This window comes from Perissodus microlepis, chromosome 13 (assembly GCF_051167445.1).
Source record: "Perissodus microlepis isolate ML-2025 ecotype Zambia chromosome 13, ASM5116744v1, whole genome shotgun sequence".
NCBI classification, from domain to species: Eukaryota; Metazoa; Chordata; class Actinopteri; order Cichliformes; family Cichlidae; genus Perissodus; species Perissodus microlepis.
In genome coordinates this window covers 25,381,445-25,396,706 of record NC_140473.1, presented here as the reverse complement: position 1 = coordinate 25,396,706, position 15,262 = coordinate 25,381,445, and the positions used below count along the sequence as shown (strand labels likewise).

General features: G+C 41.9%; 1 protein-coding gene across 2 annotated transcripts in view; it reads right to left on the bottom strand.

Moving 5' to 3' along the window:
* Positions 1–411: 411 nt before the first annotated feature.
* The window catches only part of peli1b (pellino E3 ubiquitin protein ligase 1b), a 51,320-nt gene continuing 36,469 nt past the window's right edge, over positions 412–15,262 (bottom strand). For both annotated transcript variants that reach the window (XM_084948423.1, XM_084948424.1), the window contains exons 4-7: positions 14,530–14,631; positions 12,149–12,346; positions 11,540–11,728; positions 412–4,941 (exon numbers count right to left, since the gene is read on the bottom strand). In XM_084948423.1, the coding sequence (XP_084804549.1) occupies positions 4,363–4,941; positions 11,540–11,728; positions 12,149–12,346; positions 14,530–14,631 (1,068 nt within the window). In that variant the 3' untranslated portion in view covers positions 412–4,362. The remainder of the gene's footprint in view (positions 4,942–11,539; positions 11,729–12,148; positions 12,347–14,529; positions 14,632–15,262) is intronic.

The window sequence follows — 15,262 nt, the reverse complement described above, 5'->3', positions numbered from 1 at the left end:
CGCTGCTCGGCCTGAGCTGTCCCCCTGATGTACTTCTTTCTAATCCTGTCCATCCTGCTCACTCCCAGTGAAAATCTTAATATGTTCACTTGTCATCTCCAGCTGTGCCTTTTGTCTTTTTCATCTCCAAACCATACATCATAGCAGATCTCATCAGCATCTTGTAAACCTCTGACCTAATTTTCAGCAGTTAATTTGAAAGACTACATAAATGTATCTATTTAAGAGTTGATTCAAAGTCAATAGAACAAAAATGAGACTTCTGTAGAATCAACAGGTAAATCTGATCGAGCTATTTCCTCTCACTTCTATTAACTTGTTGTGTAAACCGTAGTTTTTGATTCAGTTAACTTACATTTTGTTTAATAGCTTTGCACTGACGATGCAAAGAAAACCCAGCACACGGTGAAATGTGTCACTTTTACACTTTATTGTTTAAAGTCGTTTACAAAAAAGTGTTTGCTGGAAACATTCATTGCTTTCGCCTTTTACAAGCACAAATACACTCCGAACAGGAGAGGAGGAAGAGCGAGTGGAGGGCGGGGGCGGGGTCAGGCCTGTGTTCGTGTAGAGAAACAGTACAGAGACGGAGGGAAGCCCTTAAAAATCACACACTTAATCCATGAAAGAAGACTGGGTTAGAGAGGCAGGACGCACATCTGAATCCAGATTTGACTTCTAACTCGTGAGGTATCCTCAGTAGACCTTAGCTGTGTGTGTGCGTTTTTGTGTGTGTGTGTGATTCATATTCGTATTTTCTCCCTGAGGTGAGTTAGTGTGTTGCACTCTGAGGATACTGATGGACGTTATCTGGAGAGCTACTTAATGTGTGGACACATGAACACACATACAAACTGCACACATACAATCAACACGAACGTATAAATTACAGCTTCTCACTCACACGCACTACTTTTACCTGCAGATACGAGTGTGTCCACGCAGACCTGAGGCTCTGCGTGAACAGTTTGGAAGTGACTGGTTAGTAAAGCTGCTTCGTTTTCTGGAGGTTTCTACAGTTTGAGTGTGTGTCTCGTTCGAGTGAAGTGGGCGAACAGCAGTGATGTTACAGATGTGTGCAGCAGGAGAATCTGTGCTTTCACATAAAGCTCCAAATATCAGGACAGTGGTCTCCAAGGTCAGCATTAACTTTTCAAACAGCATCTGATAAATGATCTGTAGTAGCTCATCCTGAGCTTTTGATCACAGCACACAGTCTTCCTCAGCAGATGGAGTTGGATTCAGTTATTTTGCATCTCTGCTTTTTGTTGTTTTCGAGGCAGAGCTTCAAACTAGTTTCAGAATTTTTTTTTTCCCCTCCGACTTTTAGCTCTGTGTGATGTCACTCAGAGCTGACATCCCACCTGTTGTTTGCATAGCCAATCAGAAGAAAGTTGGCTTAAATTAAAAAAAAAAAGATAAAACTGCTTGTTTCATGCAGAGGACGAACTGATGGGAGGAACCGAGGCACAGTAAAAGATAAGGATTATTTTGAACTGTGACTCATGCAAAGCTACTTTAAGAGAATCTAATCTGGAGCATCTGTAGTGCTGCGACTTTTAAAAAGAAAAGTTTAGACAAGAAAAATGAAAAATATTTGTGGTTTAGTGCAAGTCTGATGTTATTAGAGGAATCAAATCTCAAGTTTAAGGTCACGTTTCAACGTCGTTTACTCTTCAGTCAAAGGATTATCAGACGGGTTGGCGAGCAGATATTAAATAACTAATCATACATAACTAACCCGTGCACTGGAGCTGAAACAAAAATCTCTCCTTAAAAAGCTCTACACTTAGTTTGAACATGCAGTTATTGTTCACATTTAGTTTCTATGATAAGTTCTGAAGCAGTTTGTTATCCGCTTCCAATGAATCAATACAAAATTAATAAAAATAAAGAGGCATCATTGTGCGGTTTTTCCACTGTGTTTATCTTGAACCTGGTTCTCTTGAGTCTGACTAACTCGTTCATCCTGAAGCTAAGATGTCAGCAGAGAAAAACTTCTTTCCTCAGATTAAGTCCCATTAAAGAAACTCCAGGGCGTAAGGTGTTTACAGATTTAAGCATTTATGTGGTTTAAATATAAAGATAATAGAGTGCAGTTGGTTGTTTAGGTCCTTATTTAAAGTAAAAGCATCAGTGGAAGACAGTTTTCATCATATGTAGTAAAAGGTTATCTAATAATATATTATATTTAAATCAGAGCTCTACATCGGAAACAAACTACAAAACGAGGCCTTTCATGTCTCACACTTTATGCTCTACTCTTCTATTTTCTCTCATAAAGGCTTAAAATGACTCAGCACTATATTGAAAGAAATGTATATATAATAGCTCTCCAAGTTACTATAAAGTTAATAAATTAAGCCTGACTCTCTGGCTCTCATTCTTGTTTTTAATCAACATAAAATATAACTAAAAGCAGCCCTGATATCTGAAGCTCGACCTTGTTTGGAAAGCACAAGTTAACACGAAGCCCTAATGAGCGCACACGCGTGCATAAAGAGAATTGTGAAGCTTAAAGCCGTGCGTGTGTGTGTGCTTGTGTCAAACCTGAGTCAAACCACAGCAGATGTGTTTGTATCTCCTGCTTTTTGTTGCTCGCTCGATGCGTAAGACAGATGGGACTTCCTGCACTGTGACGATTCACACGAGAGGAGGAGAAACCTGCTGAAATGACTTCAACTGCCTCGGTTTGCATACTTTTAGGTGTAGCTGAACAATAGTGCGTAGATTTTTTCCAGCCTCCAGTAGGGCACGTGACAAGAAAAGGATTTTAAAATACTGGCGTAACTGCAATGCTGTCAAAAGGACATCTAATACATTCGGAGCTCAATACTAATACCGATCAGAAAACCGTACTGCATCTGGCACAGTAGTGATCTTGCTTTTGACTGTGTGCCTCAGACATCCCAGTTATCACGCAGAATAAACCAGACACTGTCCACACATGAAAAGCATCTGACCAGAGGGGTGTGCTGAGAAGCAAGGTCAATGTGGCCGCCAGGCTTTCTTCAATAATATAGTCTGCCCAGCGCATTCACTTCTAACCATATTCACTGTAAAAGATGGCTGAAAACCGTATGCCTGCATTCATTTAGGTAGCCAGCAGGGGGCGACTCCTGTTTACAAGAACACTTTCTGGTTGTATTGAAGTCAACACTTTCCTGATACCTTAATGGGCTCAGTTGCTGGTTTCAGGTCATATATGCCCCCCATATGCTTTCAGGTCAAGCATAAAATTACTATTTAGACATGTCCTGCATCACCAGCTGAATGCAAGAACTCCCAATGACAATGCAACGCATTTTGCTCGTCTTCCTTCACCAGTTTTATTAAAAGGTACTCCTTCCTTCAAAACATTACACCTAACGTAGTCTGGAGCAGATTGTGTCACCAGCATAACGTACCATGTGATCTAGACATGGTTAACAGAAAGCCATCTTTGTGACTTAAAGTCTGACTTGAGGATAAAGATACCTCGCTGATCCACTAATCTTGGTTTGCAGTGCACCCCTCTGGTCTGGTTAGCGTGTGTGTCTGCAAGTGTGTGTGTGTGTTTGTGTAAAGTATAACATTAGCTACATGGCTGCGTAGAGATTCACTCACTTACCCACAAAGATATTTCACTTTAAAGGGAGGGAGCAGTCATTCAGGCCATTTGCAAAGATGCCTAGAAGACTCGGTTTCCCATAATGCTTTAGGAGGTTTCAGTTCCAGATCTATTGCTTTGCAAGGGAAAAGGCTGTGGTGATGGCTAATGAGATAGAAGAATAACTGAAGGGTTTAAACACACGACGTGAGAGGACGGGGTGTATAAATATGACAGATCTGAGTGGTGAACAAGGCAGAGAGAGACAGAACAAAACCCTCAGAACACACCTAAAACTTTATATCTGGTTAACAATATACTGAAGTTTCAAAATAAAACGCTTAATAGTATTGAAGTTATCTGACAGATAAAGGATGAAGCGATGCTCCAGGGCCATAAATAAACATCTTTGTTTAAATTAGCTCTAAGAGATGTACACAGATGTATAATGCAACAATAAACATGAATAAAACCGCAGGTTTGCGCTGCGGTGTGTTAGTAATTTAGATAAATACTGTTGAAAGTCCTTTCCAAGAAACAAACGCAAAAAAGGTTTGACCCAGCAGTGTTCTTTGTTTGGTTTTTCTGTCTCTGGTTTCACATGAAAATATAGAAATCTTTGTCGTCATTCATGAAAAAGCAATACAAAGGTCACTTAAAAATGAGAGAGAGACAAAAAGTCCAGAAAAAAACAGATCTGGGAAGGTCCCCGTGTTAAATACGGGGTCAGCATCCAAATAAAACCTCCAAAGAATGTTGGGAAGTTCCCGCCGTTAGTCAAGGGGTCCCTGGAAGATGAGTCTGACGTAGCCCTGCTCGCCGCTTAGCTGCTGGGCGCAGAAGGGGCAGGCGGCGTGGAAGGTGTGTGTGCCGTGAGGAAGCGGGATCTGACTCCAGAAGGCCGCAGTCTTCTCCGAACAAACGTGACCGCAGGGGTTAAAGGCGTGAGTGGGCGGGGCCGCGTCCACGTAAAAGCCCGCCTCGCAGCCCAGCCACAGCGCCACGTACGGCCCTTTGGTTCTGCACATGGGACACTCCCTGAGGCGGCCCTCCCGGCCCTCCCTCTCCTCGCGGTGGTTGCCCCAGTTGTGGTAGCCGTGCACGTGACCACACTGGAGGTAGACCCAGGGCTGCTTCTCGTCAGGTGTGTCTTTGCGACGCATTGAGGGAAAGGCCAGTGTGTTGAAGCCCACGGGACATTGCGGGCGGGCCGCGTTGATCTCCTGCCGCAGCGCCTCCAGGTGTTTCAGGGTGGGAGTGCGGGCCAGGCCTTCAGCAGTGCGCCACAACAGGGTGGCGCCGCAGAGGTCGATAAGAGAGCCATCAACGAGCTCCTGACTCTCCGTCTCCACCTGAAAGACAGAGGAAGAGTAGCAGGTTATACCCAGAGTCAAAATTAGACAAAACTGAGATTTTCACCCCCAGGTAAGGAAAGACTTGCTTTCAACAACTTTTTTTTAAAGCTAAACAAAAAAAAGTGGAAAGGTGATGATTTATTGTGCACAGAAGACCTTAATGACACCGAAAGCCTACAGCATTATGTCCGACAGGAGCTGATTAGGTAGGAGCGGCAAGATGATGAAGTGCTATTGGTTCTTGGCCTCCCTGAGCAAGTCCAATAAAAAAATCCAAGAAAGGTCTCAATTGTCCCAGATTTAAATATTTTTCAGCACAAAGCAATAATTAAAAAAAATCATAACTGGATTCAGTAACAAATGAGATTGCACACAAAAGTAAAAGTTAACTCTTTAGCATATTTTATGACCCTTAAATATCAAACCAATTTCTTCACCCTGGACTGGCTGCCGGTCAACTACCAAGCGAGCACAGAGACAGACAACCACACCGACGACCAATTCAAAAACACCACTAATGTTTAAAGTGTCTAAAGTGTCTTTGGAGAAGAACGGGAGGTTTAAACCAACAATTTTGGTGACAGTGTAAACTACTGCATTGCAGTGAGCCTATACTTTAAAAATAAACTGAACACTTAAGGATCTGTGGGAAAAAAAATTCCCAATAGTTAGCTTTTCTGTTTTTCGGTAAATTAAAAAAGTTGTCGTGGTCCGTGCAAATGCAAATCCACACTGAAGTTTACTGGAAATTCTCACCTTTGAACAAGTCGTGGTCACTCATTTCATTTGTTTTTATTGTCATTTTATCGCATGGTTGTAGCAATCTAGTACTTTACTGGCTATAGCTACTAGTAGAAACAAAAGATTTCACATTCTGAAATTCGACTTTTCTGACAGCAGCTACACTCATGATTCAAATATCCTGTGGAACACGTGAAATTTTATATAATTTAAAAAAAAAAAACCCCATTAAAACATGTTTGTTTAGAAGGTTTTAGCCTTTGTGCAGCCTGCAGGAAGAATTTAACCTTTTCCAAATACAGCTGGTTTTATTTTAGTCATTCGAGCCTTTGCATTCAGTGACCTCTCCTGAGTGCCACGCCTCTAACCCAGTGCATGCTGGGATACGCTCAACCCTGAAGGCTGGAAGAGTATAAAACAAAAAAAAACCCGGGCCTTGCAGGATCTGTCTGACCACAGTAGGTGGCAGCGTAGCACAAATATCCACATGTCTCCCTCTGACAGATGTGGGTTTCAGGGAGGGAAGCACGGGACTGACAGCTGGAGACAACATGGCATGAGGAAATTGAAATGACGGCGGCAGACGGGGCAGGACAGAGAACTGGTGGAAATTTTGGTGAAGTACAGTCTTGAAGTAAGTGTTCGGATTGGCTCTGTAAGATCAGACAGGATGGGAAATTCCATGTTGAGATAACCAGAGGACACCAGGGTGAGGGCAGTGTGAAAAAACAAAACAAAACAGGAGACAAACAGAAAAAAGAGAGAAAGAGAAAGGGAGGGAAAGTGATACAATAAGTGACACAGAGATGAGGGTGAAGTCAGCTCCCAGGTGTTTTGATGCCATCAGTCACCCTAACACTGACACTGAGGTCACCCTGTGATTCAGGGTGAACAGATTTACATAGCGGCAGCATTACATCACCGCTGGCTCGTGTGTCCCTCCTGGTCTGTAACCTTCATGTATGTCGTTATTTATGTCAGTAATGCCCTTCTTCGGCAACAACACAGAATCACATCTGCCCAGTAAAATAACACACTCTACTTTTATCCAGAGGAACACTGATCAAGTTAAATGATGAAACATAATAGAAACACAGCTGAATTCTGATAACCTACACAAATGTGATACACATTACAAATTCGTCTACAGTATGTGGGCTTCTTTTTAACATATAAATGCAAACAGATTAACAAATAAATGCCTCTGTGCTGGTTATCGTCTCATATGCACCACTGTGAGGGTCACTGATAAAACACATCAAACTGAACTTAAAATAGATTATTATACAATCATCAGGATATAATATTTACCACTGTACTACATACCTACAGCAACAATTTAAGAAAATGTTGGTGATAGCAGATTTAAATAAAAAACATACATGGTCAAATTCATGAATTAACCAAACTGATCTTCTGTTATTAAATGTGTCACAGCTAACTCAGACTTTTTGAAGAAACTCTTTACCTACATTTACTATTGAACAAACGCAATGTGGAATACATGACTACAATAATGGCCTGAGATAATGTCCTCCCTTTTCATTAAAGCCTGGCTTCGTGTCTGATGCAGAAATACCGCAGCACAGAGGAAAGATGCACAGTAGAAACGCGGATGTAGCTTCTGGATCTGAAAAGTAAAGCCAACCTGGCAGCGCCTGACTCAACCTCAGCAGACACTTTCCTGATTTATTTTCTCAGCAAGTCCCTTCAGATCACACTGATTAAAACATTAAGTCTATTTTGTTTATTTGTACATTCCAAGTTTCACAGAGGATTATCCAGGGTTATCCTCGTTGGCTAACATCTTGAGTCGGTGCAATGACTCGGTTGCAAAACACCAAAATGGTGACAGCAAACATGCTCATTGCAAGACAGAAAAAGTCTGCATCCGTCATAAAGGTCGATTACAGCCCCAAGCAAAAAACAAAAGTGGCATCACAACTGCTGGTGCAAACTACACATGGGTGTTGTTGTTTTTAAACATTATTTTTATGGCATTTTTAGCTTTATTGGAGATTTTTTAGACAGGAAAGTAAGGAGAGGTCACAATAAAACCCCAGGCACTGGATCAAGCCTTGAGGCATTTGGTCATTTGTTCAAACTCACACTCAGTTCAGTGTTATGCCAGGTTGTTGTGCACCTTTTGTAGTTTTTTTAACCTGGTGTGCTGCATTCACCTTCAGAGTAAAAGCTACAGCCAACGCGTTACAAAATGCTCATCTTTTACTTTGAAGGCGAACTGCATGTTACACAATTTCATTCCTGCTTGGAGAGCAGCTGGAGAGTTTTCTTAGACAAGTCAGAGTTTTCCGTAGAAACTATGGGCGACTACGGAAATCTGCAAGCAACCAAAGAAACTTTAAGGAGGCCAACTGGTTGGGGAACATTTTCCCCTCATAAATGACGGACAAGCTACCGTCAAGGTGGTTAGTAGTCATGTGACTGTGAAACCTCAATACTAGCACTGAATGGTGAAACTGACCATCAGCTCACTGTTTATATCTGTTCTGTCCTGAATGGTCAATATTATGGTCATGCGGCGACCATAATATAGCCTTCAAACTGCCCAATTTGAACACAGTAGAGTGACGTCTGATGGAATAGAGTTAAAAGCAGTACAAACTTGTTATAGTCATTCATTCTGAGACTGAATCGCATAACGCTGCCTTTTATTCATTTTGAGGCATTGTTTCGTTTTCCTTTCCTTTTAAAAAGTCCCGGCCTGGATTAACATCGTCTGTGAGCCGATCCTCACCCTCAGGCTTTGTGTTGCGTACTCCAGCTTTTCAGCTGGAACAGGTAAGAGTTCAGAAGGTTAAGATAAACCCTGTATTTATAAGGTAGCTTCTTCTAACCCACTTTAAAAAGACAGTTTAAAGAAGTATTTGTCTCCTAAGTGTATAATCATGCTCAAGCTTAATGACATAAGGGCCCTCGGTCCATGTAAACATCGAGATGCTCTCACCTCCTGTCAGAGTTTAATTTAATTACACTGAAACCGTTAAATTATCAGGACAAAAGCTTGTATTAAAGCAGCAGGAGCTCAGACACTGCACTCCGATCATTTGTCATCCCTCACGAAAACCCCCACAGCAACACTACCCCCCACTACAACCCACTGTTATATGTGTGTGTGCGTGTGTGTAGACTGCACTGTAAGATATTCCTAATTATGTCAAACAGAAGGGCAAACCAGCTGCCCTGCTGGTAAAGGCTGACTCAATCCACCCAATAACTGAAACAAACTTGTGCACGTTTCATCTTCACCTCACAGTAACGACGCAAAAAAGCTACCAAAAATGCTTCTGATGAATCTTTATCCCCATCATGTCATTTAAAGATTACACACCGTGGAGCTAAACATTAAACCAACAACTCAGGGGCTTTTGGCAAACGCGCTGAGCCAATTTATTCAAGACTATTCAATCACAATGTCCTTCATGTGTCAGCGTCCGCTACGGCAGAGCAGTTCTCTCATTAAGAGAAGTGTACTTGAGAGTTGAGGAAAACACTATTAGAAGCCAGTAAGATATTCAGTTTTCACCCTTTTCGGTCAAAAATAATGTTGTTGTTTAATAATTTAAGGTTGTTGGATGAGTCCAACGCTCAGTTTTTAATTCTAGTTTTGATATCGAGTGAATACAAACCAACACCTAACTGGACTGAAATGACATCTGCTGGAAGGTTTCTAAGCAGTTTAACCCTGAACAGAAATCTGATCCCTTAACTTTAAATATGGAGGTTGTGCTGCTCCTGCCACAAAAAGATCCAGTCCAGGAAGCATTTAAGACAATCATGTTGTTGTAGTGATTCCCATCTACACTTTATTGTAGTAAAGATATCGAGAAGTGTGCTTTATGTCTTATTTTTGGCTAAGAAGAACTGGCAAAAAAGACAAGCTTTTTAAACCTGAATCAGAGTCGCATAACTTTTAAAGCACTTATTATCAGATTTAACTCGTTTTTTGCTACATTTTATTCCCTGATGGCCAAAATTAAAATTCATGTTGGGTCTGTTTCCTTATTTATTTAGATAGGGACTGCATGGAGTCACTGCTGAGTAACAGTGGCAGTTGACGGAGTGTTTTTATTGCTTCATGCAGAGATGTGACTGGAGGCACAAAAATGCATTGAGCAGGTTTACTAACTCAAACTTAAGGTATATTTTTTTAAAAATCACAGAGAAAATACGGTAATTTTAAAATTCAATTCATGTTTTTCTTTTTTCTGTATCTCTGTGTAATAACACATACAACAAAACAACAATGGGTGTAATATTTCAAACCAGGGCTCCAACATCCTCTTTAGAGTTAAGGCTTCTTGTTGTAGTCACATGTTAAAGAAACATGTTTTAAGAAAGTACAAGTTATCTTTGTAGTAAAGTCTCACAGCCTTTCATCTTGTATAGCGATGTTACCCCAACTGTAGCGACGCTGACAATGAAAGAGGACTCCACCTGAGCAGCAACCACTCGTATGTGCAGACGGTTTAAACACCATCACGCTTTGTTACCGTGCGTAATGAAAATATGTGCTGTCCCGCAGCTGGCAATACAAATGATCAATCAGCTGTGAAATAACGAGTGGATGCTGTAGAGGTGGATAACACTGGTAAGTGTGTGGATGGGAAAGGGCAGGTGGAGATAAGGGAGCTGTTAATTTGTGGAAAGACTTGAGAGCAGGTGGGACACTCGATAAAGGGATGGATTAATATTACGGCTGCTGACTGTGTGCGCGTGGCTGATGATATACATCTTGTGGAGAGGAGGAGGAAGAGGAGAAGAAACAAAGACCTAATGAAACATCCCAACAGCCTCGTAAATCCAATGAGACAACTGTCCACACTGATGAGACGCAGACAGCGCCGCGACTGGCTGGGAGACTGTGACGTCAGCAGGAGGATCCCTTACATGGTCTTGTTACAAACAGGAGGGCCTGCTGCCATGGAGATAGCATCCCAGTGACCTCCTGGTGGGTGTTAAGCTCTGACTGACCTCCTGCTGCCTGAGTGACAGCGCTGCTATGCGATTGTGATGAAGTATGAGATGCTGTGATGGAATGCGTGCGAGGGAAATATGTTTTGCGGTTAACTGATTGCCATGGAGCAGAGAGACTGAAAATGCATTCATCATTTTAATCACAGTAACTCATGATACATATCCCACGATAACTGTGGCATCGCAATACAGCAGTTCTGCAAGAAAATCACAATATTTGTGATTGTAGAAGAAAAAATTACCTCTAAAAAGGCAAAGACCAAGAACTGTGTATTTCAAGGTTTTCATGCGTTTTTTAGCAGTGATTAAAACAGGTTAAAATGCTCAAATCAAAATAAACATTAACATTTAGATGCTAATAATCACTGAACGTGTGATGATGTTTGTGCAACAATTATGCAACTTTCAGAACTCGCTACTTTTCCTCACCCTTCATATCTGGACTGTTCCCCCTTGTGCTCCTGAGAGTTTCTTCTTTTAACCTGTATATTTTACTAATTACTGTGACTATTTCCTGACAACTTTAAAAAAGTGGAAATATGCAGGAACTCATAACTTTTGGCCAGAATTGACTATTTTTGGTGACAAAGCGTGGCACTAACTTCCTTAATTGGCACAGGTTGCTAGGAGTTAGTGGAGACCAAGCTGAAACCTGTGGAGCTGAAAAATGACAATCCACAGTATCAAAAATATTGGCATCCACCAGCGCTTCCCCTCAGCTTCCTAGTAAACACACCTATTGTATATATTTTTTCAGAAAAACCTGACCTCAGGGTCAATGAGATTCAAACTTGTATGAAATTTTAAGTCGATACACCTATGGAAAAAAAGTAAACGGTTTTGTATGTGTTCCTACCATCTTTCCCCGCTGCTGTGCTGAGCGCGTTTCTCGCAGGGTGAAGACGTTGCCGCAGACTGAGATCTCCCTCCAGACGCCTGGTTTGGAGTCCTGGCTGAAGCCGTTGCGAGGGTGCATCACCAGCACGCCGTTGGTGGTCAACCCGTCCATCTGACCATCAGATGTCTTCCACTTAGCAGCTTTCTCCTGAATGAAGCAAAAAACACGCTGATATTCATATGCGTTCAGCAGCCCTTCGTCCAACCTCCTATCATATTTCGCAGACAACGTGCAGATACATATTTAGCAGACTGAGCTTTCTCTACTGAGCATGTGTGAGTTTAGTGTTGCCACCAAGAGCACTAACAGGACACCATCAGTTGTTGTCCTCTGCTGTCAAACAATGACAAATTGAGAAGGACAGTAAAAACAAGAACATGGGAAAAGTAAAAGCAGGTTAAAGGTTTTAGAATAATATGAGAGCACACGCTCTACGACACGTCTTTCATGTCTTGTTTTCCTCTTTGTCCTGTGGTTCTTTAGTCTTTCCTTCTCTCATCCTTCTGCCTTTTTGCTCTCACAAACTCGCCCACACGTGTCTGAAGCTCCAGATGAAACAGTGCTCACCCCGAGGAAGATGCTCTTGGAAGAGTCGAAGCCTGCGGCGTAAATGCGCGCTGTGTAAGGCGGCGTGCGCTGGCACATAATGCGGCAGGCGAAGCGGGAGATGGTGCTTTGGACCGACTGAGTGTCTGCGTTACTCTGGCTGCCTGCCACTGTGTCCGTCACTACAAAGTCTATTGGACTCTCTGTGGATCGACCGATCTGGAGAAGAGAGATGGAAAGATTAGCCCACAATGCTTTTCAGCGATGTGATAATATAATGATGCATTACCTCAGGGGAAGCTGGTAGGATGAAAAACATAACAGAAAATGGAGACAAAAACTGCTAAATGGATGCAGAATGTGTCCAGGATGGAATCCATTAGGAAATGTGAAATACATAAGCCAAGACAGTTGGATAATCTTTAACAGCAGACAATATGCAGAGCAAAGACATGCTAGAGACTTTTAAGTAGAGTCGAATTGCTTCACATGCATTGCAAACTTGTATAAAACCCATAAAACCCCTAAAGATGAGTACTTTTCTTCCCTGATAGCGTCACCAGAGTACCATAAACACCACACAGGAAAGCCTCAGTGTTAGTGCTAGTCAAGACAGAACACAATGACTTTGGAGAAATTCTGTGTTAAAAACTTTACTGATGCAGTAATATATTTTGTCCAAATCTGACTAAGATGAATGATTCATGATTGGTTCATTTTATTACTCAACACAGTGAGATCAGGACACAGTCAGTTCCAAGAGTTAATGTCACCAGATGGAAAGAAGTCATTATGTGACATGGCTGAAAGCACCAGCAGAGCAGTAGACTGTTTTTTCCAAGCTTAAGGCGACTCACCAGTTAAGGTCATCAGGCAAAAAAAATAAATAAATAGAAATTTTAACATTTACCATTTCATTAAAACTCCATCTGATGTAAAGATCATTTTATATCCAAGCATGCATCCGTTTTCTGCTGCTTATTCATGTCTGGGACACAGGGACTCCAGTCTAAGCAGAGATGCCCAAACTTCCCTTTACCCCTCTTCTGGTGAGGACACTGAAGGGCTCCCAAGCCAACTGAGAAATGTGTCCTGGACTTGCCTCCTTCTAGTAGGACGTCACTTAAACCTCCTCCTTTCAAATGACCAAGCTTGCATTTGGGATCTTATTCTTTTTTTCCTAGCTCGGCCAATAAATGAACAGTTCTGCCTTTTCTTATGCGCAGTTTAGGGCGCCAGGGATTATCCCGCCAACACCTCCGTGAATACACAAAGCACCGGACCCCCATGGATCCTTTTGCAGGTGGTAAACTGACAGGATGGTGGAGTCGAACATCGCTTGAGCTGACAACAAGCCCATTCACCGAGGCTCCTGGGTAGTTTCCTAATCTGTGCAGTACTTCTAAGGTTTTTTTGTTTGTTTTTGTTGCTGTTGTTTTTGCTTTTCTTTTTTTGAATCGCACTTAGTCTGGCCCCTCACCCAGGACCAATTTGCCTTGGGAGACCCTACCAGGGGCAAGTTGCCCCCGACAACATAGCTCCTGGGATCACACGGGCACGCAAACCCCTCCACCACGATAAGGTGGCGATTCATGGAGAGGTGTTACATTAAGGGCTTTTTTTTTTTTTAAATTAAAAACATTTCTACATTTACATTTGTATACACCAGTGGTTCTCAAACTGTGGCTCATCCAGGGGGATGTGGACTATACAGAAGATTTTTGTATAGAAAACAAACAAAACTCTGGTGATGCTTTTGTGCTATTTTTTTATTAACTAAAATTCAGCTTTGATCCTTGTTTATTGGTGACTTGATATGGATAAAGCTCAAAAAGAATCTCTGGTTTATACTTTGAGATATGGCACATTATGAAGATGCTGAACCTGTTTTAGTACACAGACAACTATAACTGAAGTACTTTGATATTGTTTTTCAAAGAGGCTTTTTTCTTAGCATTTCCAAGTCCATTTGTGGCCCTTTATTCATGGTGCACATTGGAATAAAGGGTGCGTTATTACGAGAGGTACAAATTTGGAAGCAGTTTGCTGTAATCAGGACTGAGGTTTCAAAGTATCTTAAGTGTCTATGTGTCACTTCCACTGCTGCAGATCCAACTGCTGACTGTGTTGATAAGCGGGCCAAACCACAACAACTAACTTCCCATTATTTTCAGAAAGACATCATGCACTTCACCTCACACAGTGTGCCTCATGTCTCTCATTCCTGCGTCCCTTCAAGGGCTCTGCTTTAAAGATCGAAAATCCCTGCACTAAACACGCAGATGCTCTGTTACCAGCCTCTATTTAATATGTGTGTGAGTGGAGCAGTGAAGTGGAAAAAATAAGGACTGTGAATTGGTTGTAAAACTCCAGGCACGGTGATAAAAGCTGGGGCTTGTTACCTGGAACATGTCTGTATTGCTGTCGTGGGTGTACTCCACCACCACCGTCTGGGCTCGAGACAGAGTGTAAGAGATGCTGTGCTGGTCTTTGTTGCTTATGGCCTGGAAAGACAGACGGAAGAGATCAGATCAGCAATGAAAGCAGAATCAAACCCTTCACTTAAAATGCAGAAGACTGAACTGAGCATGTTTTCTATCAAAAACACCTCTGACATCTCCTCAATGATCCTTGCAGAAAATAACAGATGCACACAGGAAGGGTGGAGATGTGTAATCATTAACTGGACCCATGTTCTTTTTGGTCAGTTAGGACCACACACAGGACAGAAACGGACAATCGCTCTTCCAGACTGCAGCTAAAACCTGGCCTGAGCGTGAGTGCATGTGTGAGTCAGGGAATAAAAGTGTGTGTTCTCAGAGAAGCCATTATGTGCAGATGTCAAACCAAAAAAAGCACTCTCTCACACACATACACAACTACAATTCCCTGATCATTTAACAGATTTTAGTGGGTTTCTGGGCAGTCTTTGGGCTGATGATGGAAACACATGAACGTGTTCTACCCTGGATTTTGCAAGAAAATGCTCAGTTACCTTCCACTGGACAGCTCACATTTGTTTCTCTTATAAACCTTGACCATGTTCCAGTTAATGTAAAAACCATTGTCCAAATATATTTTAAAACCTTGACAAAACCTTGTACCTGATTTTTTTCCTTGTTCTGCAAACTCAGG